At 44.8% G+C, this 27,962-nt stretch overlaps 1 protein-coding gene across 4 annotated transcripts; it reads left to right on the forward strand.

The window, feature by feature from the left end:
• On the forward strand, nucleotides 1-27,954 carry LOC111852555 (macrophage mannose receptor 1-like). Of its 4 annotated transcripts, none has more exons than XM_072711003.1 (31): nucleotides 1-182; nucleotides 898-1,296; nucleotides 1,718-1,891; nucleotides 2,043-2,198; nucleotides 2,759-2,878; nucleotides 2,983-3,126; nucleotides 4,996-5,178; nucleotides 6,020-6,177; nucleotides 6,291-6,401; nucleotides 7,073-7,188; nucleotides 7,272-7,420; nucleotides 7,628-7,827; nucleotides 8,024-8,139; nucleotides 9,040-9,169; nucleotides 9,658-9,799; nucleotides 10,322-10,360; nucleotides 10,460-10,626; nucleotides 13,163-13,242; nucleotides 13,312-13,412; nucleotides 13,520-13,659; nucleotides 13,779-13,893; nucleotides 16,179-16,318; nucleotides 16,465-16,500; nucleotides 17,319-17,430; nucleotides 18,514-18,743; nucleotides 20,558-20,723; nucleotides 22,758-22,898; nucleotides 23,548-23,664; nucleotides 23,829-23,990; nucleotides 26,374-26,406; nucleotides 26,829-27,954. In XM_072711003.1, the coding sequence occupies exons 1-31, from the start codon at nucleotides 116-118 to the stop codon at nucleotides 27,056-27,058; spliced, it is 4,374 nt and encodes a 1,457-aa protein (XP_072567104.1). In that variant the 5' UTR covers nucleotides 1-115; the 3' UTR covers nucleotides 27,059-27,954. The 4 variants fall into 4 exon arrangements, with proteins under 4 accessions (XP_072567104.1, XP_072567106.1, XP_072567107.1 ...); XM_072711005.1 differs by having other exon boundaries at nucleotides 10,463-10,626; XM_072711006.1 differs by having other exon boundaries at nucleotides 9,085-9,169.
• The last annotated feature ends 8 nt before the right edge of the window (nucleotides 27,955-27,962 follow it).

Below are 27,962 nucleotides of genomic sequence, written 5' to 3' on the forward strand. Positions count from 1 at the left end.
TGTATTGTGTTTTTTGAGGGGAGTGTCCACTCATCTCCACTTCTACTTAAGTGAGCCGCAGACAGATCCTTTCTCACATCGTATCAGAGGACTGTATTAAGTAGCGTCTTGGAAAATGACGCAGCCAAGAAGTGTTGTGGTTTTATTCTTATTCTGCACCTGGGTTGCTTTTGCCCAAACAGGTAGGTCTCCTTCTACCCTTTTGAGAGTTTGATTTTCCAGCATGAAAAAATTTCCAGACTAAGTTTTGGTATGGATACAACAGATTTTCTCTAACTTTGCAATAAGTCCTGGCACCAGAAATAGCTTTAAATTCCTATACATTTACAGAATGTTACTGTAAGGGTATCTTTTGTTTTTTCTTCATTCCTTAATATAGTAATATTTTATATTGATATGCAAAATGACTATTTAATATTCTGCTGCATAATTTAATTTGCACAATTTCAAATTGACCTGATTTTATAATATTAAAAAACAGCTTAATCATAGTTCCAATTTAGTCTTCCTACTGAAAACTTGCTCTTGGCTGAATGCTCGGCAAATTCAAATACACAGTAGATGACACATTGTGTTTATCAATTAAATGTTTATTAAAACTACATAAATTGATTATAAAGATGAACAGGTTAGAAAAATAGTGTCTAACATCCTGTGGACAGAAATCCTGCAACCTGCTGTTCTGGATCTCCTGGTTTGCCCATCTAAGAGTATTCCCCAGATTTAATGCAATTAACAGCAAAAAACTGAGTAACGTAAACTCTTCAGCAGTTTATTCCTTATAAAACTTTTTACAGTATACAGCTGTCGGTTAATTCTCAATTTCCTCCAAAAACAATTGCCGGATTTCATTGTTCTTTTTGGCAAAGACTAATAATAATGTTTCCTTCATCATAGGCAGTGTTTTCCAAATCTATCATGAGAACGAGGGAAAATGTCTAGCGGTGATGAACGACGGCAAGTTGCAGCTGTCTAACTGCAACCGAAACTCTATGTACCAGAAATTCCTCTGGGGGTCACAGCACCGCATATACAGCGTCAACGTGCAACGGTGTCTGGTCGTGAATGATAATGTCAACTGGGCGACTGTAGCGCTGAAAGTGTGCAACGAAAACGAGGAGTTACAGAAATGGGAATGTAAGGATGACACCTTCGTGGACCTGAAAGATAAACGCTTACACCTGCACTACAAAACCTCCGTCCCAGACAACCTGCGTGTCTGCAATGACTCGGAATGCACAAGTAAATGGAGAATTTATGGGACTACGGAGAACATCTGCTCACAACCGCAAGAAGGTTTGTGCCTGATGGTTATCAAGTTAGTACGGTCGAGACCGGGTACCCCGCTCTGGCTCTTTGTGTGTGGATGTTCTCTGCTGGCCATCCTGCGGTTTCCTCATGGTCCAAAAATATGCTAAGGTGGATCGCAGTTGCAAAATTATCTGTGTGTGTGTGTGTGTGTGTGTCCTGTTATTCCCTGCCTTGCCTGCCGTAGCCTCAGGTATAGGCTTTGGAGCCCTGCGGTCCTGCATAAGGAGGAGCAGTATCAAATATGGAATTAATGAATAATTCAGCTGCTGGACACCAGATGGCGCTCACACAATAATTATAACTTTTTAACCAGTTTTATAACCACTTTATAACTGCGCTTTAGCACTTTTTTCGCATGCAACCAGTGACTGAAAAGCGGTGAATTTCAGCTCTGGTTTTCTTGCAGATCCGTTTACCATTTTTGGGAATTCTGAGGGGAAGCCTTGCATGTTCCCCTTCAAATATGAGAACAGGTGGTACACAGAGTGCACGACAAACGGCAAGGCCAGCGACGAGCAGTGGTGCGCTACGGTCACTGACTATGACAGTGATCAGAAGTGGGGGTTGTGCCCATCGAAATGTGAGTGTCTTCCTATCTTATACCCCTCTTTAAGATGAGCTCCTAGGTACTGGCTTGAGCAAATTCTGCCACCCACCTCCAGTTCCAGCCCCTTCACCTACATAGGAAGCCACTCATTCTGTCTGCTTGTTGTGTTCCTTCTTTCTGACAGCTACCAAGAACTGGGTCCAAAACTCAGTAACTCAGGATTGGTACCTGATCAATCCTAGTGCTCAGCTGAAATGGCATCAAGCCAGGATGAGCTGCAGACAGATGGGGGCAGACCTACTGAGTATCCTCGAGCCTCATGAGCAGAACTTAATCTCAGGTACTGTTAATCTCAGGTACTGTTAATCTCAGGTTCTCTTAATCTCAGGTACTCTCAATTTTGGATATTTTTAATCTCGGGTACTCTTAATCCCGGGTACTCTTAATCTCAGGTACTTATAATATCAGATGCTCTGAATCTCAGATGCTCTTAATCTCAGGTACTTTTAATATCAATTGTTCTTAATCTCAGGTACTTTTAATATCAGATGCTCTTAATCTCAGGTACTCTTAATCTCGGGTATTCTTATTCTTGGGGTTCTTGCATCTGGATGATATTTGTCTGTCTTTTGGGTCTTGTGTGGCCTCTCGAGGAACACAGTGTGTCGTAACTAAAACAGCCCATCTTCTAGTGCGACCATCAAAAGATGGATATCTTAGTAGAGGAGGAATTTCTGAATACTGCCTATATTGCTCAGAAACCTGAGGCTAAACATGCCCTTATTCCAATGACACAGCAGTCAGTCAGTTAAACACACAGTAGGTCGGTTAAACACAACTACGGCCAAAGAGTGCTTAATTTGTGTTTTGTGTAAAATTCATATGATGTCCTCCATCTAGGACTGACCCAAAGCCAGAGTTCTGCCGCCCTTCTTTGGATCGGCCTAAACAGCCTGTCGTCTGGAAATGGCTGGCAGTGGGTTGATGGGAGACCTTTTCGGTACTTAAACTGGGGTCCTGGTAAGTGTCACCTGGGCGGCAGAGGGCTTACAGTTATCACAGTCTTATAACCTTCTGATCCTGATGCCTCTGCTCTGTGTCGTCTGTCCTTCTCCCCCCTGAAGGGTACCCATCTTCTACTCCTGGGCATAACTGCGGCATCATGAACACGGCGAGAGCATCCTTCTGGGAGACCAGCTTCTGCTCGCAGGTCATGGGGTATATCTGCCACAGATCAGGCTCCAGGGGAACTCCCACCGTTCATCCAGGTAACAGTCACATGCCAAACCCTTGCCGTTCATCCAAGTAACAGTCACATGCCGAACCCCCACCGTTCATCCAGGTAACAGTCACATGCCAAACCCTTGCCGTTCATCCAAGTAACAGTCACATGCCGAACCCCCACCGTTCATCCAGGTAACAGTCACATGCCAAACCCTTGCCGTTCATCCAAGTAACAGTCACATGCCGAACCCCCGCCGTTCATCCAAGTAACAGTCACATGCCGAACCCCCACCGTTCATCCAGGTAACAGTCACATGCCAAACCCTTGCCGTTCATCCAGGTAACAGTCACATACCGAACCCCCGCCGTTTATCCAGGTAACAGTCACATGCCGAACCCCCACCGTTCATCCAGGTAACAGTCACATGCCGAACCCCCACCGTTCATCCAGGTAACAGTCACATGCCAAACCCTTGCCGTTCATCCAAGTAACAGTCACATGCCGAACCCCCGCCGTTCATCCAGGTAACAGTCACATGCCAAACCCTTGCCGTTCATCCAGGTAACAGTCACATACCGAACCCCCGCCGTTCATCCAGGTAACAGTCACATGCCGAACCCCCGCCGTTCATCCAGGTAACAGTCACATGCCGAACCCCCACCGTTCATCCAGGTAACAGTCACATGCCGAACCCCCACCGTTCATCCAGGTAACAGTCACATGCCGAACCCCCGCCGTTTATCCAGGTAACAGTCACATACCGAACCCCCGCCGTTCATCCAGGTAACAGTCACATACCGAACCCCCGCCGTTTATCCAGGTAACAGTCACATACCGAACCCCCACCGTTCATCCAGGTAACAGTCACATGCCAAACCCCCACCGTTCATCCAAGTAACAGTCACATGCCAAACCCCCGCCGTTCATCCAGGTAACAGTCACATGCCGAACCCCCGCCGTTCATCCAGGTAACAGTCACATACCGAACCCCCGCCGTTCATCCAGGTAACAGTCACATGCCAAACCCCCACCGTTCATCCAGGTAACAGTCACATGCCGAACCCCCGCCGTTTATCCAGGTAACAGTCACATACCGAACCCCCACCGTTTATCCAGGTAACAGTCACATGCCGAACCCCCGCCGTTTATCCAGGTAACAGTCACATACCGAACCCCCACCGTTTATCCAGGTAACAGTCACATACCGAACCCCCACCGTTTATCCAGGTAACAGTCACATGCCAAACCCTTGCCGTTCATCCAGGTAACAGTCACATGCCGAACCCCCGCCGTTCATCCAGGTAACAGTCACATGCCGAACCCATAGATGTGGAGATGAGCAGTAGGGTCTTGTCATATGTGTGTGTTTAGTGGGGTGGGGGGTTCGGGGATGATTTGGTCCCCATCGATGTTGAATCCAATCCTACACCATTGATTCAGAGTTTGACTAGTCACTCTGTTGTCCTTCGCTATTAAAGGCAAGGTGTTTTTTACACTTGTCATATAGAACTGTAGTCCTCATGGTGTTTCTTTTGGATAACTGTTCTGATGCTTTGTTTTTACCATGTTTTGTACTGTAACATTGTACAGCTCTTTCTCCAGCACTAACTTGCACTTCTTACTTATCATTAATTGGAAGCTCACCCAAGCTGCTTAGTTGGCTCCATAACAGCTCAATACGTGTGATGTATTATCTGCCTTGTTTGCATGTCACTTTGGACATAAGCATCAGCTAAATGAATAAATGAATGTAAATATATTGTTAATATATATGTTTAGTGTATGTTATCAGACATACAGGATGTCCTGTTTTTTGGGTGTGACAGCGTAGCAATCCTAACAGCCAAGCCTACCCTAACAACCTTGGTTTTATCGAGGGGTCAGATTCGTAACGTCTCGTCCGTTTATTCAGCAGACGGGAACTCCTACAGATGCCCCAAGCCATGGCTAACATATCGGGACCAGTGCTTTGACCTACGGCGCTTGAAGAAGGTGTGGAAGGAGGCTTTGGCAGAGTGCCGCAGAGACGGAGGCGACCTCGCCAGCATCCACGACATTGCAGAGCAAGACTTCATCATTTCACAGCTCGGATACCGTGAGTAAACAAATGAATAAAAAATAAAGAGCTCTCTGTTAGCTGCGCACCTCGGTCACGCTACACAGACTGCTTACCGTCTGGAAAATGGTCTGCGTCTCATCGGCAAGATGGCGGCGGGTTACCAGTAAGTAGGTGCTGATTTTTGGCAGATTAATGTAAATGGCGACTTGGGGGAGTTATCTTGTCAATGGTTTTTATTACAGTTTTATTACAGAAATACAAATAAATCAAAGTTTCTGCCTCTATCATAAGTACCTAAGAGGTTTAATATTTCTTAACTCCAGGGGGACCCCTTTAGAAAACTCCTGTGCTACAATAATAAATAAAGCTTGAGTAGCATATTTTATGTACGATATTAATGCTGCGTTCTATTCACCTCGGAGGTTGGAAGTCGGGAGCTGAGAATGACATCACCACATTCCAGTACATCAAGTTACAAAGCTATTTAGCAATACTAGTCCTAGCTGGGTTCATTGTTAACCATTGTTAGCAATACCAGTTAATAACAATGCAATACACGGTATTTGGCGCATACGAACAACATAGTAATAAGTCCACCGATAGAAGTTGCACAGTACCATTTAACAAGACACAAAAAAGTGCAAATAAACAGCATTTGACTACAGCTTTCACTTTTGTTGATGAAGGGCGCGGCCATCTTGAATTCTGCAGTTGGGGCTCTAGAGGATCCTTCGACTTTCTCAGTCACAATTTTGAGTTTTTCAGTTGAAATATCCGATTAGTAACTTCCCAGTTCAAATGGAACACACTATAGGAGTTCTTACTAGAATAGGTGTAAATAAGTAGACAAAACTTGAGATGTTCCCTTTGAACTCAGTTCCGACAGACAAACTGTGGATTGGCTTAAACGACCAGAAGATCCAACAGCTGTTCGAGTGGAGCGACGGCTCCGCGGTTACGTTCACCAAGTGGGAGCTGGGTGAGCCGTCCCACTTCTCCGTCCTAAAGGAGGACTGTGTGCTGATGAGAGGGGAGGTAGGCTCACCTGTCCGGGCTCTTTTTCACCCCCTAGTGGTGGTAAGGTACTTCTGAATATAAATGGGGAGCCACCATGCAGCACTGAGAGAGTCCCACTCTTCTGTTGATAGGAAGGGAAGTGGGCAGACGACAACTGCGAGAATGATTTTGGGTTCATCTGTAAGAAAAAGGCTGAAGTTGTCCCTGGGGGGTTGGTAACCACAGCTCCAGGCTGTACCGAGGTGAGAGAACGGGTGCACACTTCTGTAACGTGAAGCATTTCAGACAGGTAACAGATTTAAACAGGTATCAAATGGAAACGCTTTACCTTAACTGCACCTCCATAATGCATTCATTATGCATTCATAGAACATTCACTACACCTTCATAATGCCTTTATAATGCAATCATAGAATATCCATAAGCAGCATGTAACTATACCTTAACATCCTAGCATATTTTAACAGCTTTAGTATACTTCAGTAACACGCAATATATGATAATGTTTGTTGTTATTATATAATGTTTATTATTAATGTATATTAAAGCTGTTAATGTATAGTTACATGCTGCTTATGTATGTTCTATGATAGCATTATAAAGACATTATGAAGGTGCAGTGAATGTTCTATGAGTCCATTATAAAGCCTTCACAATGCCTTTATAATGCACTCATACAAATATTCACTGCACCATCATAATTTTGCTCATTAGTTTACTTATGGCTGTAGTTAAAGCATTACCCAATAAAATATTAGCATAAAAGTAATCCCAAATCCTAAACCAAAGCTTTACATAAATTTTACATTCTCTGAACACGACGAGTTCAAAACTACTATATGTTTGTTTGTTTTCTTCCGGGTACAATGATCACACATCTTTTTCATTGAACCTCCTGCTGTGTCATATCAAGGGCTGGACCAGACATGGGTCATTCTGCTACCAGATAGGTTCAGAAGAAAAAACCTTTGAAGATGCGAACCAGGATTGTTTGAGGAAGGATTCTCATTTGATTAATGTTGCGAACAGGTTTGGTCGCCGTCCCAAAATTCAATTAACTTGTTCTCATGTGTTTTTTGGCACGTTCCACATGTCGAGCCCTTCCCTCTCAGGTTCGAGAATGCTTTCCTCACTAGCTTGGTGGGAATGAGACCTGAGAGGTATTTCTGGATTGGACTGTCTAACAAGGAGCAGAAAGAAACTTTTGTATGGACCAACTCTGCAAACGTCAGGTTCACGCACTTTGGGCCAGGAATGCCAGGTACCATTCATGAACGCTCATAGATCATACGCCCTTGTGTTCCTGGCCTATAACTGGGGTCTTGTGTCTCGGCGTTGCTATGATACAATCGTGCTAATTTCAGACTTTCGGAATTGTTAAAGCATGTTCTTTATTGTATTAATAGACATTATGAGCCACTAGTGATCTCTGTTTGACTGACTTATTTTTTTAATTCTTTGAATAAAGGTCAGCAGCAGGGTTGTGTTGCCATGACGACCGGTACCGCCGCTGGCCTATGGGATGTGTTGAGTTGTACCAGGGGGGAAAAATATATCTGTAAGACTTTGGCTCAAGGGGTGGAGCCAACGACTGCCCCGCTCACCACAGTGCCGGCCAGATGCGCTGATGGCTGGACACCTTTGGGGGCGAGGGATTTCTGTTATAAGGTATTGAACTCATTTACCTTAGTGGGGGGAGGTTTGTCTGCAGATAGTAGCGTTTGTGTGGCTTCCTTAACCACTTTTAAGTGCTACATGTTTAGATGAAGCACTAATCAGTATCGATTATGTTTTTTTTCCCAAGTTGAAAGTATTTCAGCTGTTTCAGGGTGAGTGACAAACATGGGTGCTTTGTGTTTTTAAGGTTTACGAAAGATTATGGGATGGTAAGAAGACGTGGTTTGAGGCTCAGGAATACTGCAGAGCCATCGGGGGTGACCTTGTCAGCATTCATAGTGAACTGGATCTTTCACAACAGAGGTAATTTTTTGCTCCATTGATCTAATGTAGGTTCTAGTCCTTGTGGGACTGTGTTCCACTGTCGAGATGATGTGAAGTAAGGTTGTAATAATTTTGCATATTTCATTCATTTTTATTTCATTTTCACCTTTTGTTTTCAATTTCAGTTTAGTTTTTATTACTTTTTAAAGTGGGTTTGCTAGTTTAGTTCAGTTTATTTTTTTTTTTAAATGCTTAGTTGTAGTTTAGTTTTTATTAGTTTCAGTGTTAGCTTTAGTTTTTTTAACATAAGGTATGTGTCACGATCCGCTCCGTTCGATCCTGATGTGTGCCACGCCCCCTCATTACCTTGTGTGATTACCGATTGTTATCACCTGTTACCCGTTCTTTCCTGCTTGTCTTGTGTATTTAGTCCACGTCTGAGTTAGTTTCCCCAGGTCTGTCATTGACGTCGTTTGCTGTGAAGCTCCCCTGTCTGCTTTGGTTCCTTTAATAAATCCTTTTTGACCGTGTTCACGGCTCACTTGCCTGCTTCCCGGATCGCCCGGACACGCAACCTGACAGTATGTGTCAGAGGTGCAATTCACATAGGTCAGAAAAAGTATTGTCGTTTGTGCATGTAAAACTGGCGCAGCTAAACAATGAAAGAAATCACCCACCTGTAGCTTTGTATGAAAAAATGAAATGAAAATGAACACTGAAGACATTTTCTCTGCAATTTTAGTTTATTTTAGTTTGTTTTGTAAACATACAATATAGTTTCAGTTTGTCAGAATTTTTTCGTGAAGCTTTATTTTTATGTTTATTTTGGTTAGCGAAAATGTTTTTTTCACATTCAGCTTTCGTTATTTCGTTAGTTTTCATGAACGATAATAACACTGATGTGAAGTTCATCTAGCATATTCTGTCTTGGATGCACAGTCATTCAGACTATGATGACACGGATGATTATTTCCGCCTTTCAAGACCCTGGTCATGGCGCCACACAGCTTGGATCGGTTTCAGCGCTCTTGATCCTACTTCCGGATTTGTGTGGAGCGACGGATCCGCAGTGAGTTTTCATCTGTTTCAAGTGCTGAAACAGGATGACATGGTGGCTTGCACTGTTGCCGGAAAGTCCCAAGGCTGACAGCCTCCTATTGCCATATCAGATATCTGTTCCTTGGCAAATTTCAGTGCTGGTGTTATGCCGAAAAAGGCATCCCTGCCGTAGAATGCATGCCTGTCTCTAAATGACCGATTGGTTGCTGATCTGAAACGAGTTGAGCTACTTTGTCGAATTAGGCTACCGTAGTGCTAATCGATAGCCCTTACCCTAACCCTAATCCCCCAAAAAAACCCCTAAAAGCTCAACTCGTCAGAACACCGGCATGCATTCTACGGCGGGGATGTCTTTTTTGGCATAACACCGGGTCAGATCAGTGTGTGTGGTAGTGCATGGATAAAGGATTAGCAGAAGATGGTTTTGGTTCTAGTATGTCCCTGTCAACAATACACTGTTTTGACACAACACTAATTTGCTCTTGATTCTTCTTCAAGTCCGCCTTTGAAAACTGGGACACCGAAGAGCCCAACAACTACAACGGAGTAGAGCTTTGTGGGGAAATCTATTCGTACAATTTAAAGTGGAACGACCGCCACTGTGAGAGCCTCAGCAGTTGGATCTGCCAGATTCGCAAAGGTACGTCCCCCACCCTCCCACGCTTGCTTACCTCCCACTGCAAATCGTGGCGAGAATAGAACGCATGAAACTGGACTATTCTACTAAAAGAGCAGGTGGCCTGGAGCTTCAGCTACAGTGCATAAACTGAAGCACATGAACTTGAATTCTTCCAGTAAAGTATCCCACATTAAAAACTGATTTGGATGTGTAACTTTGATGTCAGTAATGCAGTTAACACCTCTGGTGGCTCTGGAGGTATTCTCCACTACTGCTACAGAGCAGTGTTTCCCAATCCGGTCCTCAGAGACCCACAGTCAGTCCATGTTTTTCCTCCCTCTGAGCTCCCTACAAGACAGTCCACATTTTTGCTGGGAGCAGGGAGGGAGCAAAAACGTGGACTGTCTGTGGGTTCCGAGGACCAGATTGGAAACACTACTATAGAGCATTGATGTTGGAATGTAAACCTTGATATATAACTTTTCATCTTGTTTGATGGCAGTTATTTAAGCTAATTTAACTGTCTTCCACTCCAACTTTTAGGTGTGACCCCAAATCCTGCGCCAACTGACAGCCCACCAGGTAAGTCATGCCCGACGGTGACCGCTGTCAATGACTCTGGGTGGGCATTGATGAAGCCCTGACCCCTGACCTTTGCCGTTTTGCCCTGACATGGTATAGCAGCATACAACAAGACAGAGGACGGCTGGATCATTTATAATGGCTCAGAGTACTACATTAACCACAACCTTCATTCGATGGAAGAAGCCAGAGAATACTGCCGGAAGCGGAGTGGTGATCTCGTCGTCATAAATGGCGAAAGTGAGAGGGTCTTCCTCTGGAAAACGGTAAGTAGGAAGTAATGTAGGTAGGAAGTAATGTTGTTTTAGGTAAATCATACTCTCATTTTTCTTTCCAGTCATTTTATCAGGGGGTACCCCGAACCAGTTCTAGATATTCCTATTCCCTGCCCTGTTATACAGATACACACACACATGCATAATGCTGAAGGATAAAATATATTGAGTATGGAAAGCTGAAGTAAAGTCATAAAATCATAAGCCCATTGTTGTAACATCTGATCTGCCGTGATTTTCACTTAGTAACCACTTAGCTTAACAACCTGCCAATTGAACCAGAACTTGGTCGCTAAATGAGGAGTGGTTGTACTAATTTTTATGAGTTATTTCTGTTTAAGATGAATAAGGTGTATCAGATGTGCCAAGAGCCTGGGGCTGAAACCCTGAATGAATCTGAATGAGCCCCTAATGATTTATTTTGCTTAAATGTTCTACCAACTATGCTTTAAAGTTGAGAGTTCCATACATCACAACTGTCCTAGTCCAGCGCTGCATTTCCCCAAAGATTCATAGTACTACAATCATCGTAGCTCAATGGCTCTGAGGTGTATAAATATTCTGTGTGGAGAGGTACAATTTAGCTTGTGGTTGTCCAGGGTTGGAACTGGAGTTGGGTGCTGTTTTAATTTTATCAATTCCGATTCCGGTTCTACTTATCAGTTTGGTTTTTATCAATTACCCATTTTGATTTCATGAAGGTAAAAAAGGACAAATGTTTAGATATATAAAAAAATATCTTTATTCTAAACATTCAGAATGTCCCAGCAGCAGTGGGAGATAAATGCTATTCAGTGCAGTGCACAGTGCAGTGCACAGTGCAGTGCACAGTGCAGTGCACAGTGCAGTGCACAGTGCAGTGCACAACACCTGCCTGCAACCAAACCAAACCAACTGTATTTGCAGACGGTAGATGGGAAATTTCACGTAAAACAAATACCTGACAAATGAGCGAAGTGACAGAAGTAAAGAAAGTAGCATCACTTAAAGTAGTTTATTTCGCCTGAGCTGAGGTGATTTTACAAGCCGATAATCAAACCGACAGTCAATTACAAATTGACAATTGATTTAGGACAAGTACAGTAATGTCAGCAGTACCTACGTTACTTCCTACCTGCATTACTTCCTATCTTATTAAATAATAGATGTGTGTCAATTGTATGTCAATTGTTGTCATTTTCTCTATTAAAGAACATAAGAACATAAGAACTATACAAACGAGAGGAGGCCATTCGGCCCATCGAGCTCACTTGGGGAGAACTTAACTAATAGCTCAGAGTTGTTAAAATCTTATCTAGCTCTGATTTAAAGGAACCCAAGGATTATCAGGAAGACTATTCCAAACTCTGACTACACGCTGTGTAAAGAAGTGCTTCCTTAAATCCAGTTTGAAATGTTCTCCCGCTAATTTCCACCTATGGCCATGACTTCTTGTATTTGAACTAATGCTGAAGTAACTATTTGGTTGAACAGCATCCAAACCTGCTAGAATCTTATAGACCTGGATCATGTCCCCCCTCAGTCTCCTTTGCTTGAGGCTGAACAGATTTAGCTCAACTAACCTTTCCTCGTATGACATTCCTCTAAGACCAGGAATCATTCTTGTGGCCCTACGCTGCACCTTTTCTAAGGCCGCAATGTCCTTTTTAAGATATGGTGACCAAACCTGCACACAATATTGTATAGGAATTGTATAATCTTAGCATTACCCCCCTTGACTTAAACTCCACACACCTGGAGATATACCCCAACATCCTATTGGCCTTTTTTATTGCCTCCCCGCACTGGCGAGAATGAGACATGGAAGCATCAACATACACACCAAGGTCTTTCTCATAATCAGCTACCTTTATTTCAGTAGGTCCCATAAAATACCTGTACTTTATATTTCTGCTCCCTACATGGAGTACCTTACATTTGTCTATGTTATATTTCATCGGCCAGGAATCGGCCCAGTCACTAATTAAATCAAGATCCCGCTGTAGCTGCTGAGCCGCTAGTTCAGTCTCTGCTAAAGTGAAACTACAGTTTTAACTGTTCACTGTCTACCTTTCACACTGTTATCATGCATGCTAGCCTGTGTATCAGCAAGTGGCTGTTGCACGTTTATGCATGACATATTCACAAGTGGCTGTTGCACGTTTATGCATGACATATTCACAAGTGGCTGTTGCACGTTTATGCATGACATATTCACAAGGGGCTGTTGCACGTTTATGCATGACATATTCACAAGTGGCTGTTGCACGTTTATGCATGACATATTCACAAGTGGCTGTTGCACGTTTATGCATGACATATTCACAAGTGGCTGTTGCACATTTATGCATGACATATTCACAAGTGGCTGTTGCACGTTTATGCATGACATATTCACAAGTGGCTGTTGCACGTTTATGCATGACATATTCACAAGTGGCTGTTGCACGTTTATGCATGACATATTCACCTAAAACAGGCCCTGGCAGATATCTAGTCGGAACATGTCAAAATTAATTTTAGAGTGAACTTTCATTCTGTGTTTCAGATCGTCCAGACAGAAAGAGCTTTTTGGAGATCCAGTGAATATTACATTGGCCTGACCATTGACCTTGACCAGTCCATTCAGTAAGCATAGTCATAACTTTTCTATGGTTTTCATTTAGAGCCATTTGCTTGACACTGACATTTTTGCAGGTGGATGGATGGATCACCCACGGTGTTCTTGGCCTGGGACAAAAACGAGCCTGGGTTTGCCAATTACGATGAAAACTGTGTGGTCATGACTTCTGGGATGGGTAAATGGAAAGCTTTGTCGGTTCACGATGCCATGACCGTCTTTCCAGTGTTCTCACTGAAACTGTATGTGGCTGGCCATCTAGGTGAGGTGTGTGTGCGTCCACAGGGTTCTGGATGAACACTAACTGTGGCAGGCCCACGCCTTCTGTTTGTAAGCGAGCCAGTGGGTCCCCCCCCAACGCCACTCTGCCCCCCCCCATGAGCAAGGGAGGCTGCATGCCTGGATGGACCCACTTCGATGGAAAAGTGAGGGGCCTTCAGTACAATGGGCTTTACTTTTGTACCCTTGACAGATTCTGTAGTATCCTCTCCGTAGGCCCACTATGCTCCTCTCTCGTTTTCTGACCAAGTTGATGTCCACACAGTGCTACAGGTTCTTCGGGAAGAACTCAGATGAGCAGAAGTCGTGGCAAGACGCCCGGAACCACTGCATCGTAAAGGAATCCAGGTTGGCTTCCATCCTTAGTGAAGAAGAACAAGGTATGAATCTCGCTTCCACACCGACCGGGGGGGGGCACGTCACCGTGGGAATACCCTGGGAGGCACAGCGGCTCAATGGCCTCAAGGCATGTCCCCTGTGGATTTTATGGTCCCCTATGTTGCACACTTGTCCTCCTGTATTCCAAACCCATGCTGCAACCTGAATTACCCTGCTGCACATCTTACCCAATACCCGTTCCTGAGGTTACTCACATCTCACGCCAGACTGGCACAGCGCACTTTAACTTATAATTATTAATCTACCGTTAGTTTTTGCCAGCATATCTATTTCACCCAGTTTTAACACAAGTATCCCATGCATAGGTCACGTTCTGTATGCTTCAGGCAAAACTCTATATGTTTTCGTGCAGCGACTGGGGGCACAATGCTTGTATTAAACTGCAGCCATTGGCTGTTAGATAATTACACAAGTCCATATTGTGATTTCGATTTTTATGCAATTAATTGTGCAGCGATAGTATGTTGTTGGCAACTGCCTTGAGTGCCTGGTCATGGCAGCAGCATAGTGGCCTACGCCAAGGACCTTCAGGAAGCTGCAGAGGAGATGTTCCAGTGGCCATCTCCCAAACCAACTAGGGCAGGCAGATGTCGCTCTTTCTTCAGATGTGAAGGTTCCCAGGGCTTGGGCTGCCTTCATAGATAGGGATCTGCCTGCCAGATGTTATTCCAGGTCATCCTGCTTTGGATTGTGCTTTCATCTGTGCTTGCTGCTGCCTGACTCTCACCACCCCTTATTCTTCCTCCACACCAACTTGAACATCCTCCTGAAGGAGATTATGTCTTTCTTTGCCTTGGGCTTTGTCTGCCAGGGTCTTTACAAGGAGGCCTAGGCAGGCTCGTCCTCAGGTGTGACTCTGCCATCTCCACCACTTTGTCAGCTTTCCATCTCCATGTTCTTACCTCTATTCCAGTTGCTTACATTTTTGGGTCCCAGGAATCGACAGCTTTTCTCGCTCATGCTACCACGAACTCTTTAGTGAGGCCACTGAACGGGAGCTGCAAGATGTTACTATTTCTGTACAGTGCTGCACTGCTTAGGCTGCAAGTTAGACCAAGCCACCTGCAGATAGTGTACCTCATCGTCCTTTCCTGGGACTCAACTGTACTAATGGGGACTGAATATATCATCTAAGGCCACAGTATTCAAGGCAGGGTGGCAGGCCTTGAATCTACCAGGCAGACTTGAGTTGTCCACCTTTGCGAACCATGCCGCAACTTAGCTAACAATTATCCATTGTAGGAGCATTACAATTAAAGTATGGAAATGTTTGAAGTGTCTAGTTTTCCTGATGTTACCCATAATGTTATCCCACTGCCATAACTACTGCTACAACTAAGAATAATAATGTTCATCCAGGCGAAGGGCTTGGTAGAGCAGCAGGTAGCATTGTTGCTTTGCACCTCTTCAGTCTTGGGTTCAAGGGTGGATGGTGCATCCATCGTGTACATATAGAGCGCTTTTATAAAATAATGTTTTTATTGTAAAACAATATTTTTAACATCAATTATGCTGGAAGAATGTTCAGGTAATAATGTTATTGTAAAATGTAAAACATGTAAATAATGTTCCAGTTATTGATGTTGTAGTAAGAGTACAGTATGTTCTCTGCCGACTTTGAGAAGACAATCGCATAACATTGGCAAACGATATGGGAATACTGGCAAAAATTATGGGAATGAACTCAAACTGCATTTGATAATCTTCCCCAGACTCCTAACTGGTTTGTCTGTGATGGACAGGATGGTGATTTCAGCTAGAGAGAAGTGGAATTTGTCCACCACTTTCCCCTTATTTAGTAGCATGGACCTTGATTTGGCAGGTTTGAAACTCATCCTTGCCCAGGTGACGAGATTCTGCTGCCTGGAGGAGGTGTAGTGCTGGTGATCAATGTCATCCATGAATGTTCTGATTGGGGGATATCGTGTGGCAGACCTAGTCAGGGGGCCTCTGCACTGTGTCCGTAAGGGCGAAAAGGATAAGTTGACGTAGTGCAGATGGTTCTCAAGCCAATCAGATGTTGCTGACTTGTCGTAGAGCAGTAGTTCTCAAACTATGGTATGTGTACCACTCGTGGCACAAGAAGGTATCAGTGTTTGTAACTGTTGGTCATATTGGAGGTATGTGGTTGGGGCGGATAGACCCAAGAGCAGTGCAGCTGCATGAGTCTGTTGCTGAATCCCCTCAGTTATCAGTAGTGAGTGACTCTCACTCACTGCTGATAAACTTTATTGTCGCAATACTCAACCTGTGCTCTGGTCAACAGCATTTGTGGTCAGCGAGTTGATCGACACGCCCGTGGACATGTGGATCGGCCTGAACTCGCAGAACAGAGACTCTCGTTTCCTGTGGAGCGATGGGAAACGTGTCCAGTACCTGAACTGGGCCCAGGCACATCCCTATAATGTACGTCTTCACAAAGCACACTTCCTTACAGTTAATATACTGATTAGTAGACACTATCATTCTATTGCTACTATGACATCATTATAACTGGAGAAATATTTAGAAGTTTTCGTACTAACTGTAATTCTCTATCGGGGTCTTCTCAGCTTCCATGGATGTTCCACCATGGAGAAGTTATAGAGGTATTGTACCATTTTATTGCTCTTTTCAGACATGTGAATGAACGAAAGAACACTCATACTTTCTGCTTGCAGCTTAGCCACGTTTAATATGCTTTGTCAGACCTTTGTCCCAGCCTGTGAACACAGGTAAATAGCATGATTGGCCAGCTTGATGGCTTAATTCCCCACGCTGTAACCTTTCATCTCCAAGGTGTGGGATTTGGTTCCGACCTCCAGCTGTGCTTTTGTAAAGTTTGCATGTTCTCCCCAAGTGGGGGAAGAAAGGAATGGATCAAATCAAGAATGAATGTGTGTATCTTGGTATCTTAATAGCCAGGGATTGACATAACTGGTAGAAAAGTACGCATTCACCTTTAAAAGCGATACGTACAGCAAACGGTTAATGTAACAGCATAAATACGTACATATTTTATGTGCATTTGTGCTGATATGATAAGAAATTATCTTGCATTTTAACCTCTATACTGGAAATGAAGTACGAATTAGCATATAAAGGTTATTCGTTATTTGTTTTTATTGTCTGTCTTTTATGGACTATGTAAGGTGACTTTCGGTTTTAGAAAGGCGCCCACAAATAAAATGCATTATTATTATTATTATTATTATTATTATTAAAATGCAAGATAATTTCTTGTCATATCAGCACAAATGCACATAAAATACGTATGTATTTGTGCTGTTACATTAATCGATTGCCGCATGTATCGCTTTTAAGGGTGAATGCGTACTTGCCTACCAGTTATGTCAGTCCCTGTTAATAGCATGTGTCATTGAAGAACATGTAATCAAATGGGAACATTTGATCAACGTTGTCACAGAATGAAGACTCCAAATGCACACTATTGTCCAGACATCTGGAAAACACGGTGGGGAAATGGAAAACAGCTTCGTGTTTGCAGATCCACGGCTTCATCTGCAAGAAGGACTCTGGTATGCTCTCTCTGGGACAGACGAGAAAACATGGAGGGATTAGGCTTCACTTTCTCTGGACTGGCTGTCTGGTCTTCAGATTTGACTCTCTGGTGCATCTTTCACTGACACACTTTCACATCTGCCATTAAACTCCCTCTTTCACTCTGCCAAGTGCTAAGTACCATAAAAGCAGCATCAGAACCACTGTGGCTAGCTAGCTAAGATGGGTTAAGACAACCCTCCACGATCATGTAATTCAATTCAATTTTCAATTCAATTTTATTTATATAGCGCATTATCACAACATTACATTGTCTCAATGCGCTTTACATTTCTGCCTCGTAAGGACCCCCCATTGAGTAAGCCAAAGGCAACGGTGGCAAGGAAAAACTCCCTAAGAGGAAGAAACCTTGGGAGCTGGGAGGGAAAAAAAACACGGACTGTCTGGCAGGGAGCTGGGAGGGAACAAAAACACGGACTGTCTGGCAGGGAGCTGGGAGGGAACAAAAACACGGACTGTCTGGCAGGGAGCTGGGAGGGAACAAAAACACGGACTGTCTGGCAGGGAGCTGGGAGGGAACAAAAACACGGACTGTCTGGCAGGGAGCTGGGAGGGAACAAAAACAAGGACTGTCTGGCAGGGAGCTGGGAGGGAACAAAAACAAGGACTGTCTGGCAGGGAGCTGGGAGGGAAAAAAAACACGGACTGTCTGGCAAGGAACTGGGAGGGAACAAAAACACGGACTGTCTGGCAGGGAGCTGGGAGGGAACAAAAACAAGGACTGTCTGGCAGGGAGCTGGGAGGGAACAAAAACACGGACTATTAGGCAGGGATGGGAGGGAACAAAAACACGGACTGTCTGGCAGGGAGCTGGGAGGGAACAAAAACACGGACTGGCTGGCAGGGAGCTGGGAGGGAACAAAAACACGGACTTTCTGGCTGGGAGCTGGGAGGGAAAAAAAACATGGATTATTTGTGTGTCCCCAAAGACCAGGTTGGGAAACACTGGTCTTATTGGATATGTTAAGCTAGCAGCAGGAACAGCGTAGCAGTGTTTTCTGTATTTTGAGACTTTTTGCTGATTGGTCATCCCCATTCAGATCCTGCGAGACCTATACCTACACCTGAGCAACCTGGAACTCAGCATGACATCGGAAATGGCACCCTGGTGGTGGTGCCAGAGCAGATGGATTGGTACAGTGCCAATCAGCACTGCAAGGCGAAAGCGGCTAATCTGGCTAGCGTGCCAGACATGTTAATCCAGTCCGTCTTGCACCGGTTAGCCTATGAGCTTAAACAACGCATCTGGATCGGACTCAACTCCAATGAGGTATTTGTAAAAAACGTCCATTGGGATGCGCCAATGTGTCTCGCCAACACAGAGGTAGTAACCCTGATCCTGGAGTCCCGGTACCCAGCAGGTTTTATATCCAACCTGATGAGTTACTGTCTGCCTGAGATCAGGTGTGGTTCATCAGAGACCAGGTTGGAAAACATGATGGATACTGGCACTCCAGGATCAGTGTGCCTATTCCAGGGCTAAAGTAATCACCATTGCTGTGTAACACCCAAACAGCCTCAACTGAGCACACCCAGATCACATGGGCTGTGTCACACCCAAACGGCCTCAGCTGAACACACCCAGATCACATGGGCTGTGTCACACCCAAACGGCCTCAGCTGAACACACCCAGATAACATGGGCTGTGTCACACCCAAACGGCCTCAGCTGAGCACACCCAGATCACATGGGCTGTGTCACACCCAAACGGCCTCAGCTGAGCACACCCAGATCACATGGGCTGTGTCACACCCAAACGGCCTCAGCTGAGCACACCCAGATCACATGGGCCGTGTCACACCCAAACGGCCTCAGCTGAGCACACCCAGATCACATGGGCTGTGTCACACCCAAACGGCCTCAGCTGAGCACACCCAGATCACATGGGCTGTGTCACACCCAAACGGCCTCAGCTGAGCACACCCAGATCACATGGGCTGTGTCACACCCAAACGGCCTCAGCTGAACACACCCAGATCACATGGGCCGTGTCACACCCAAACGGCCTCAGCTGAACACACCCAGATCACATGGGCCGTGTCACACCCAAACGGCCTCAGCTGAGCACACCCAGATCACATGGGCTGTGTCACACCCAAACGGCCTCAGCTGAACACACCCAGATCACATGGGCCGTGTCACACCCAAACGGCCTCAGCTGAACACACCCAGATCACATGGGCCGTGTCACACCCAAACGGCCTCAGCTGAACACACCCAGATCACATGGGCCGTGTCACACCCAAACGGCCTCAGCTGAGCACACCCAGATCACATGGGCCGTGTCACACCCAAACGACCTCAGCTGAACACACCCAGATCACATGGGCCGTGTCACACCCAAACGACCTCAGCTGAACACACCCAGATCACATGGGCCGTGTCACACCCAAACGACCTCAGCTGAACACACCCAGATCACATGGGCTGTGTCACACCAAAACGACCTCAGCTGAACACACCCAGATCACATGGGCCGTGTCACACCCAAACGACCTCAGCTGAACACACCCAGATCACATGGGCCGTGTCACACCCAAACGACCTCAGCTGAACACACCCAGATCACATGGGCCGTGTCACACCCAAACGACCTCAGCTGAACACACCCAGATCACATGGGCTGTGTCACACCCAAACGGCCTCAGCTGAACACACCCAGATCACATGGGCCGTGTCACACCCAAACGACCTCAGCTGAACACACCCAGATCACATGGGCCGTGTCACACCCAAACGGCCTCAGCTGAACACACCCAGATCACATGGGCTGTGTCACACCTAAACGACCTCAGCTGAACACACCCAGATCACAGGGGCTCATACTCACACACACACTGACATACACACTTACACAACAACAGGGTTAATAACACTAAATTAATAGGAATTAAATACTCAATTAAGCAAGAGAATGTGCTGTGGCTGGATTGCTAAAATCTTTTCAAACCAAAGGTGTGTTTTCCCTAATAAGCTTAATCTGATGATGCTCTTAACTGTGGCTTTTTGGTGGTGACCTAAAGCTCCTGATGCCAGACTGGTGTTTCCATCTGGTTAATTTAAGTAATTTTGTGTCTCTTTAGACTGATGGATATTTCAAATGGAGTGATAACTGGTCATTCCATTTCACTAACTGGGGCCCCGGCGAACCACAAAGCGACCTTCCTTGTGTGTTTGTGGACGTGGATGGGAAGTGGAAGACCGACCATTGCAATAGCACCTATCACCCTGTGTGCAAGACCTGGTTAGGTGACGTCCTGGTACCAACCGTGTGTTATCTACCTGGTGTTTGGAAAACAAGTCTTCTGGATACCTGGTATCTGAATGTCCTGCCTGACTGTAATTTCTGGAGGGAACATGAATAAGATAAGATGCACGGGTGCAAACACACGAGGTGCAGGACAGTATACATGGTGCAAACATTTAATACACAGTCCATATGTGCCACTCTGCACGCCCCCCCCCCCCCTGAATTGCTGTCTACTGCAGATTTTTATTTACTTTTTTATACTACAATGTTACGTTAATGCTGCAAATGCTGCATATAATATATGTTGCACTATGACTTGTGTCCAAAAAGGCAGACCCAGGGTTAAAAAGGTGGCCACCCATTAAAAGTTGTTGAGGTGTGTAGGATCATACACATACGACTGAAGCCGAAAATGATCTCAGCCTCAGTAGTATGTGTGCATGGCGATTCCACATTTTTTGGCTGATTATAGGTGGGGGGGGAGTGGCGCTGGTTGTTGACAGGGGGGCAGGGAAAAAGGTGGGCAAGGGGGCACAATGGAGGAAACCAACAGCAGTCCGGACAGAGGGCTGATAATCCAGACCCAGACCAAATCCGAACGACTCTATATTCAGCTTTATCCACTACATCTGTATTGTGCATTTGTGTATATGCACCAAAACATTACGAGCACCCAAATTTTTGTTAAGAACATAAGAACATAAGAAATTTACAAACGAGAGGGGGCCATTCGGCCCATGAAGCTCGTTTGGGGAGAACTTAACTAATAGCTCAGAGTTGTTAAAATCTTATCTAATGTTATGTATATTGGGTAGCATTGGTAGGAAAGCACACAGAGTTTCGATGTACATGTATAATGTCCGTAAGGATTCTGTCCTATGAACGATATTATGTCTGAGGAATGTGGGGAACCGTATTGTATTTTTTCAGACTGGAGAGTAGGTCAGCTTTTAGTGTACTGTATAGAGCATGACTGTGACTGCTGTGTCCCTGTATTGGTTCAGACTGGAGAGTAGGTCAGCTTTCAGCATGTAGAGCATGACTGTGACCGCTGTGTCCCTGTATTGGTTCAGACTGGAGAGTAGGGCAGCTTTTAGCATGTAGAGCATGACTGTGACCGCTGTGTCCCTGTATTGGTTCAGACTGGAGAGTAGGTCAGCTTTCAGCTTGTAGAGCATGACTGTGACCGCTGTGTCCCTGTATTGGTTCAGACTGGAGAGTAGGTCAGCTTTCAGCATGTAGAGCATGACTGTGACCGCTGTGTCCCTGTATTGGTTCAGACTGGAGAGTAGGGCAGCTTTTAGCATGTAGAGCATGACTGTGACCGCTGTGTTCCTGTATTGGTTCAGACTGGAGAGTAGGTCAGCTTTTAGCATGTAGAGCATGACTGTGACCGCTGTGTTCCTGTATTGGTTCAGACTGGAGAGTGGGTCAGCTTTCAGCATGTAGGGCATGACTGTGACCGCTGTGTCCCTGTATTGTTTCAGACTGGAGAGTAGGGCAGCTTTTAGCATGTAGAGCATGACTGTGACCGCTATGTTCCTGTATTGGTTCAGACTGGAGAGTAGGTCAGCTTTCAGCATGTAGAGCATGACCGTGACCGCTGTGTCCCTGTATTGGTTCAGACTGGAGAGTAGGTCAGCTTTCAGCATGTAGGGCATGACCGTGACCGCTGTGTCCCTGTATTGGTTCAGACTGGAGAGTAGGTCAGCTTTCAGCATGTAGGGCATGACCGTGACCGCTGTGTCCCTGTATTGGTTCAGACTGGAGAGTAGGTCAGCTTTCAGCATGTAGGGCATGACTGTGACCGCTGTGTCCCTGTATTGGTTCAGACTGGAGAGTAGGTCAGCTTTCAGCGTGTAGAGGATGATTGTGACCGCTGTGTCCCTGTATTGTTTCAGACTGGAGAGTAGGTCAGCTTTCAGCGTGTAGAGGATGACTGTGACCGCTGTGTCCCTGTATTGGTTCAGACTGGAGAGTAGGTCAGCTTTCAGCGTGTAGAGCATGACTGTGACTGCTGTGTCCCTGTGCAGGTACCATTCCCACAGATGCACCACAGCTTCCCGGCAAGTGCCCCGATCTGGAATGGATCCCCTTCAGGGGGCACTGCTATATGATAGAGTCCTCCTCTGGTGGACCGTGGGCCCACGCTGCCTTTGAGTGCCACAAATTAGGTACAGACGGCTTCGCTCTGCACCCTCCTACTGTGAGCAGGAAATTGAGGGCTTTTATAAATCCTATCAAAATTCTATATTCTTCAGTTTAAAAAGTCTAGTAATCTCTAAATCACCCATAATGTGTGATTGTGTGCCCTGCAATGGACTGGCACTCAGTCCAGCGTGTACCCCAACCTTCTGCACAGACTCCAGGCCCGTTACCATGCCGACCAGGATAAGCAGTCAGAAGATGGGTAGAGGGATAGATTTCTAGTAGCGAGAGCAGTCAGGGTAATGCTTTACATTAGCTGCGTCTCATTGCATGTGTTCGTAGAACATTTATAGGCTGCATGTATGTATACCTTAACATCCAAACATGCCTTTAATATACATTAATAACAAACATTAAATGATTATACAATTATAATGTTTGTTATGATATAATGTTTAGTATTAAGGTATATTGCTGCTGTTCATTGGATTTTATGCTATACTTACATGCTGCTTATGAATGTTCTATGAATGCATTATGAAGGTGCACGGAATGTTCTACGAATGCATTATAAAGGCATGAAGGTGCAGTTAATGTAAAGTGTCGCAGTATTTAATGTAGCATGGCATATTATTTAGCAAAGGGTGTGAAGGCTCAGCGTGTTCTCTCCAACAGGAGCGTCCCTGGTGACCATCACAGATCCGGAGGAAAACAAGTTTTTACACAGCAAAGTGGAGCCTATTAAGCGGCGGAACTGGCAATACTGGATCGGCCTTTACCAGAATCGCCGAGGTAACAGGAAGAGCAGTGGTGACAAGGTCATATGGGTGTCACCGTGGCGATGGACTGTGATGCGGATGGCTCATTTCAAGGCTGACACACACGGATATTTTCATAGTAACCTTTTCATATTTATCTTGCGTCAGTGTGTGCGTGTGTTTGTTTCTTGGTCACAGGGCAGTGGGTGTGGTTTGATGAAAGTCCAGTGGACTACACAAACTGGGAGGATGCATTTGTGGCCGAAGAAAGGGTCTGTGCATTTTTGAACCCCTTCACCTCCAAGTGGGGCGTGAGCAGCTGTTCGGGCAACGAATATTACATCTGCAAAGTGGACAAAGGTGGGCAGTGATTGGAGAGCGCCCTCCACTGGCCAGAGACGTAACCTTCAACAACAGGGCTAGAAAGGCTTATAATGGCATATAAAGTATTAAATGAATATTACATAAGGGTCATTCCATTTTAATTCATCAAATGGAATTTGCAACACCTTTTTTGATTTTGATGAGATTTAACATGTGAATTACATTATTATTGTTTACATTTTCTCTTTGAATTATCACCTTGAAACAGCCCAGGCAGCAGAAACTCCGGTTGTTTCCTTATGAGCTGTGACTCATTATTACAGCAGCCACACAGCTTAGCTGTAGCTCTTTAACATCTCAAAGGGTACAGGAGTACTCTTCCACTTTTACATAACTGCTGTTTTTCATTTTCATTTAGGGTTTGGAATAAGAAGTCAATTTTTTATATTGAAATTGAGATATATATATATATATATATATATATATATATATATATATATATATATATATATATATATATACTCAGCAAAAAAAGAAACGTCCCTTTTTCAGGACTGTGTATTTCAACAATAATGTTGTAAAAATCCAAATAACTTTACAGATCTTCATTGTAAAGGGTTTAAACAATGTTTTCCATGCATGTTCAATTAACCATAATCAATTAATGAACATGCACCTGTGGAATGGTCGTTAAGACCTTAACAGCTTACAGAAAGTAGGCATTTAAGGTCACAGTTCTAAAAACGCAGGACATGAAAGAGACTTGTCTACCGACTGTGAAAAACACCCAAAGAAAGATGCCCAGGGTCCCTGCTCATCTGCGTGAACGTGCATTAGGCATGCTGCAGGGAGGCATGAGGACTGCTGATGTGGCTAGGGCAATAAATTGTTATGTCCGCACTGTGAGACGCCTAAGACAGCGCTACAGGGAGACAGGAAGGACAGCTGATCATCCTCGCAGTGGAAGACCACGTGTAACAACACCTGCACAGGATCGGTACATCTGAATATCACACCTGCGTGACAGGTACAGGATGGCCACAACAACTGCCCGAGTCACACCAGGAACACACAAGCCCTCAGTCCAGCCTCTCTCAGCCTATTGCGGACAGTCTGAGCACTGATGGAGGGATTGTGTGGCCTGTGTTTCCTGGTGTGACTCGGGCAGTTGTTGTGGCCATCCTGTACCTGTCACGCAGGTGTGATATTCGGATGTACCGATCCTGTGCAGGTGTTGTTACACGTGGTCTTCCACTGCGAGGATGATCAGCTGTCCTTCCTGTCTCCCTGTAGCGCTGTCTTAGGCGTCTCACAGTGCAGACATGGCAATTTATTGCCCTAGCCACATCAGCAGTCCTCATGCCTCCCTGCAACATGCCTAATGCATGTTCACGCAGATGAGCAGGGACCCTGGGCATCTTTCTTTGGATGTTTTTCACAGTCGGTAGACAAGTCTCTTTAGTGTCCTGCGTTTTTAGAACTGTGACCTTAAATGCCTACTTTCTGTAAGCTGTTAAGGTCTTAACGACCATTCCACAGGTGCATGTTCATTAATTGATTATGGTTAATTGAACATGCATGGAAAACATTGTTTAAATCCTTTACAATGAAGATCTGTAAAGTTATTTGGATTTTTACAACATTATTGTTGAAATACACAGTCCTGAAAAAGGGACGTTTCTTTTTTTGCTGAGTATATATATATATATATATATATATATGTGTGTGTGTGTGTGTGTGTGTGAGCGGGTATACCTATCCTTATGGGGTCACAATGTCCCCATAACGTGATAAAAATCCGTTTTTTTTTTCTTATGGGGACCGGTTTCCTGGTCCCCATAAGGGAAAACTCTATTTTATAGAACTCGGTGACTGCTATGAAAAAACTAAAAATGCAAATACTCTTGTATTTAGTTTGGTTACTTAGGGTTAAGGTTAGGGCTGGGTAGGGGTTAAGGGTGTCATGTTGGGATTAGAGTTTTCCCTATAGAAATGAATGGAGAGTCCCCACAAACATATAATTACAAACCTGTGTGTGTGTGTGTGTGTGTGTGTACTACTTGTATAAAAAACATTGGCCTGTTAATCTTCATCAGATAAGCACCACAAATGTCTACAAGTTAAAAAAAATGCAAATGCTTTTTTAGGTTTTTTTAGAAAATTTTAAAATGGTGATGCAAAAATCATAAGAAATTTACAAATGAGAGGGGGCCATTCGGCCCATCAAGCTCGTTCCATCAGAGTTACAATGGAATGATTCATAAACTATCTGAGAAGAGGGACATTTGAAACAGCACACAAAATGCCTTATGTATGTCTTTTTTTAAATTTCCCTTTTAAATGCATCAGTTGGATTATTTATGATGATATTATATACATTCAGTTTTCGTAAATTGATTTTGCATCCATTTCATTTCAGTTCCACCTCCCCCAGTGACTCCATCCCAAACAGGTGAGACATCTTTCTTGTTTAGTGGTGCACCTTCCCTGTCCGTGAAGAGGGAAGCGGCCCTTCACTTCCCGCCCCTACGTCCCGCTGGTCTGGCGATTGCTGCCAATCTCCTGGCTCTCCCAGTTAGACACCATTTCACGCTAACGCTGCCTTTCCTGCCGCAGCCGGTGTGATCATGGTAGCGGACATGTCTGAAATTTGCAGGCTACCTGCTGATATCATATGTTTGTAAGATTTATGACGCTTTATCTGGGATTGTCACAGATCCTCTTTTATTTAGCACAGAACTTGTTAGCCAAAATGCTAACGTCTATCCACTTTCACTTGCTGTGCGGAGATGAAGAGTTGCACATTATGGGATGTGAGGTCGCCGGGCAGTTCTGTGGTCCTGTTGGAATATGCTTGTGCTGTCCCTCCTGTAGTTCCTCCCAGGCCCGTCAGTCCCCATGGATACGCTGGCATCGTGGTGGTGGTGCTTGGCCTCCTCGTTGCCCTGGCGGTGCTGGCCTTCCTGTTCATCCGCAGGAGGGGCGGTGCCCCAATCACAGTCCCACCCAGCTTTGAGAACATGCTGTACTTCGGCTCGAACCGCAGACCCGACGTAGACATCTTAACCAAGAACATGGAGGTCCACCCCGAGGGGAGCAAATGAAGGATTCTGGGGGGAAATTGTGGTGCTGAGTCCACTACATCTCCCGCAAACATGCTCACATTTTACCAGCCTTTTCGGTGTCCTTCTGACTCTGATAAGCTCGTGTACATAGCGGGTTAGCAACAAAGCTAACACGACGCTCCGATTTACCGCATTTTTCGATTGTTTTGTAAATGCTTCTTGTTAATGCTCGTTCGTGGCTCTCAGGACTGTACAATCTTTGGCAAATGGAACATGTACACATTAAATTTGACAAACTAGTGCCTAGTCATCTTCTCCCTCAGGTGAAATAAAAGCATTAAATGGTTAATTGATTGATTGATTAATTAAATCTCACAATGAGGGTTTAAGGTCAGCTGAGTGCAGCACACAGTCCTCATTTATTTAGCCCTGAGGTTTAAGGAGTGATAGACTTTGGAGAGTGACCTGAGCACTTTGGACCTGCTTTCATGTTAGTGGCTCTTATGAAACAGGCACTACAGAAATTGTCACGGTAACTGTAAAATAAAACCATGCCGATGCAATGTCATGTTTTCCTCAGCCAACTTTGCGTAAATGTGTTCCTTTTGGTTATTTCACAGCAGTCTTTTGTAGTGTAAGTTAAGAAGTTAAGACAACTGTGAATTTGAAAAGAAAATCCTCCTGTGTTTAAGACCCCTGAAAGGCAGTGGAAACGGTGTCGCTGTCACATTGTAATACTAAGGTTAGGGTTAGATCCCTGAAAGGCAGGGGAAACGGTGTCGCTGTCACATTGTAATACTAGGGTTAGGGTTAGACCCCTGAAAGGCAGGGGAAACGGTGTCGCTGTCACATTGTAATACTAGATTAATATTTCTATGCTCGGTTGCACACTGCTAAGCAACTGAAATGTTTAAAAATAAACCACCTTATGCATATGAATGTG

The sequence above is a fragment of the Paramormyrops kingsleyae genome, chromosome 4 (assembly GCF_048594095.1).
Source record: "Paramormyrops kingsleyae isolate MSU_618 chromosome 4, PKINGS_0.4, whole genome shotgun sequence".
Lineage (NCBI taxonomy): Eukaryota > Metazoa > Chordata > Actinopteri > Osteoglossiformes > Mormyridae > Paramormyrops > Paramormyrops kingsleyae.